At 37.2% G+C, this 3,232-nt stretch overlaps 1 protein-coding gene across 1 annotated transcript; it reads left to right on the top strand.

Annotated features, from left to right (window-relative positions):
• Positions 1-762: 762 nt before the first annotated feature.
• On the top strand, positions 763-2,745 carry LOC107301140 (myozenin-3; the record flags this gene model as incomplete). The annotated part of the gene is given in 3 exon segments (XM_015830403.1): positions 763-917; positions 1,592-1,660; positions 2,635-2,745. Coding segments are annotated over 3 exon segments (335 nt in total), but the record flags the coding sequence as incomplete, so codon positions are not given.
• Positions 2,746-3,232: the final 487 nt, after the last annotated feature.

Below are 3,232 nucleotides of genomic sequence, written 5' to 3'. Positions count from 1 at the left end.
TGAATAGTCACTAAATGAATTGTTGTAAGTCGAAGACTACCTGTATTGTGCAAAGCCTATTGCTAGGAGAGCCTTAAGGAATATTTGTTCTTGTTCGTCTGGACAGAGATGTGCCCATGTGTTGTTGTTATTTTTAAGTTGATCACATCCTCAGCTACAAAAAACAAGGATCCTTCTAGGGAACAAACATCCAGTGAACACCAAGGAAAACGTGCAGAGAATTATGCTGAATGTTTCTTGTTGCAAAAACTTCCATCCCTAGTTATAGTAGGGCTAATTCCTATACAGACTGTAATCCAGTAAGCATTCTTGATTACAGTCTTTTTGATTAAATGTGCAGAGAATGGCAAAGGGTGAAACAAATGCATCCATATTAGAAAATAAGAAATAGGGGTGACATGATAGCAGCATTCCAGTATTTGAAGGGCTGCCACAAAGAAGAGGGGGTCAAACTATTCTCCAAAGCATCAGTTGGAAACTGATCAAAGAGAGAATCAGTCTGGAATTAAGGAGGAACTTCCTAACAGTGAGGACAATTAACCAGTGGAACAGCCTGCCTCCAGAAATCACAGGTGATCCATCACTGGAGGTTTTTAAGAAGAGACTTATCTGAGATGGTATAGGTTCTCCTGCTTGAGCAGGGGGAGTGGACTAGAAGACCTCTAAGGTTCTATTCTATTCTATTCTATTCTATTCTATTCTATTCTATTCTATTCTATTCTATTCTATTCTGAATATATATATATTTATTTGTGTCTTCAGCTCCAGAATTAGACTTGGGAAAGAAGGTTAGCACTCCTCAAGATCTGATGATGGAGGAGTTGTCCCTGTCCATAAACAGGGGATCGAGACTGTATCAACAAAGGCAGAAGAGAGTGCAGCGTTTTGTGCTGGAGAATCCTACAGGCCACAGAATTGTAAGTCATATTAGAGTCCTAGGGAAAAAATATTATCGAGATGTCAGTCGGGAACAAAAACAGGAAGTGGCAAAGCAGGTGTCCCACTCAAAGCTGATCAAATCAACATTTATTTTCACTTCTGATGGAGTAATTTAATCAAAATTGTTAAGTTTCTAAGCACAAGAGCCTGGATCTTTCCTGTCTTGAAGCAGCTGGGGTAGACTTGTAAGTGGCAGACTAATGCAAACCACAGTCATTGCTTAGCTTGAAGCATAGGTCTCGGGGTTAGGTTTAATTACTTGATAGATTACTAGGTTAGAGTAAATCCAATTAGATAGGAGTAGAAACTCCTTGAGAAATTCTTCTGGCATAAAGAACTGTAATTAAGCTTAAATTACTAGCTACTGATTAATTATCTATCCATCTACTGTATCCCTCTGCATACAAATAAAATGCATGGAAGAAATTATTCCGTCTCCCATATAGTTTACTAAACTAATATCAGCTTAATGTTATGGGAATGCCCACAGACCTCTGTAGAGCTTAGATGTCTGCACTATACATTCTACTAGTTTGCAAGCTTCAATATATTTAATTGACAAGCTTTTATTCAGATTATTAGCTTTCTGGTTTCAGGTCTTCTCTCTGGTTCTTCCTGTTCAAATATGATATTCTTTGCTCTCTCTTTCTAGGCCTCAAGCACGACAAGTGGAGGTTCACACCCAGAATACAATGGAGTGGAAACAACCAAAGGATGGAAGGTATACTTAGTTACTTGATCAGAATCTGGGATAGCGTCATATAGTGGCTTAAGAGTTTCCCTCTGTGGGAGTGCTCTTTTTGCATGGATGCCATTTTTGGTTAAAACTAATGAGTTTGAATGATCTTTCCAAGTTAATATTTCAGTATTAATGGAAATAAGATAATCATGTGTAAATGTATCCATTAGAACATACCTGAAGCAAAATCCAATTTCACACCAGAGTATACTTGCATACATAGCCTAACACTTCCAGCCTTGCCCCAGATTTGTTCTGATGCATCACTCTGGAGCAAATTTCATTAGCAAAAGGAACTAATTGACTATATTCCTATCATCCCTTTCCCAAATTTCCTTTCTTTTAGTTGTCTTCATAAAAATAAATGTAACATGCTAAATTCAGTACTACCAGGGTGAAAATTCTGCCGAACTCAACAACTATTTGAAATTAGTTTGTAGCTTTCTTCTAACAGAGTCAAACCTCCTAGGCCAGAGGTGTCAAACTGCTGCCCCCCCTGGCCAGTTGCATCATATGGAGGCCGCGCCCACCCCAGCTCCAGCAATGCAAAAAAAGTCACGATATGTTGCGACACATCACATGGTGTGGCAAATTTGACACCCATGTCCTAGGCTATACTCTATATTTGTCCAAAATGATGACCTCCAAGGTCCCTTCCAACTTTATTATTATCATTATCATTATCATTATCATTATCATTATCATTGTCATTGTCATTGTCATTGTCATTGTCATTGTCATCGTCATCGTTATCGTTATCATTATCATTTCCTTTTCCCATGGAATCCTGGCAACTGTGATGACAGAGCTTTCTAAGTGCTGATCACTAGGGTGGGGTGGGGTGGGGTGAGGATGGTGGCTGCAAAAAACATGGTGCCACATGACTCCTCTTGCTATTGATAGGTTTAGTAAGGAGTTTTGACAATTTCCCCTTTTAATAAACTGATATATTTCAGGGTTTTTGTGGCAGTTGTCACAAAATAGCAGGACCCTTTGATTTCACCAACTGTAGTCAGAAAGGGCTTAAAGAGACATCAAAAAGGGCTTCAGATTGTCCACTCCTGTAAGGTGGAATGATTACCAGACTACAGTGCACCAGAAGACTCTTTGAAGGAAGCTATTATGATATTGCCTGACCTTCATAGATGAATCTCCTCTATTGCAAATTCTATCAATAGCATTTTTAGGCATCTTCCCCATTGGTAGTAATCCATGTTAGTTCAAAAATGTGTAAGCACTTAGACAGCATTCTCACCAGGCCATTCAAGTCATATGCTCATATATGGTGTGATACACTAAATGTTTAAGTTACCGTAATTACCGTATGTCTCTATTTGCATCTGTCTATATACTTGAGCATATGCACATTTTATGCAAATTTTTTAAATCATACTGTTTGCTGTGTGTGCAAGTGATCACTTTAGAAACCATGATAGCAATATATATATATATATATATATATATATATATATATATATATATATATATATATATATATATATATATATATATATATATATATATATATATATATATATATATATATATATATAT

This window comes from Protobothrops mucrosquamatus, unplaced genomic scaffold, assembly GCF_001527695.2.
Source record: "Protobothrops mucrosquamatus isolate PMUCROS unplaced genomic scaffold, P.Mucros_1.0 scaffold10187, whole genome shotgun sequence".
Classification (NCBI taxonomy): Eukaryota; Metazoa; Chordata; class Lepidosauria; order Squamata; family Viperidae; genus Protobothrops; species Protobothrops mucrosquamatus.
This window is presented reverse-complemented; position numbering and strand designations above follow the sequence as displayed.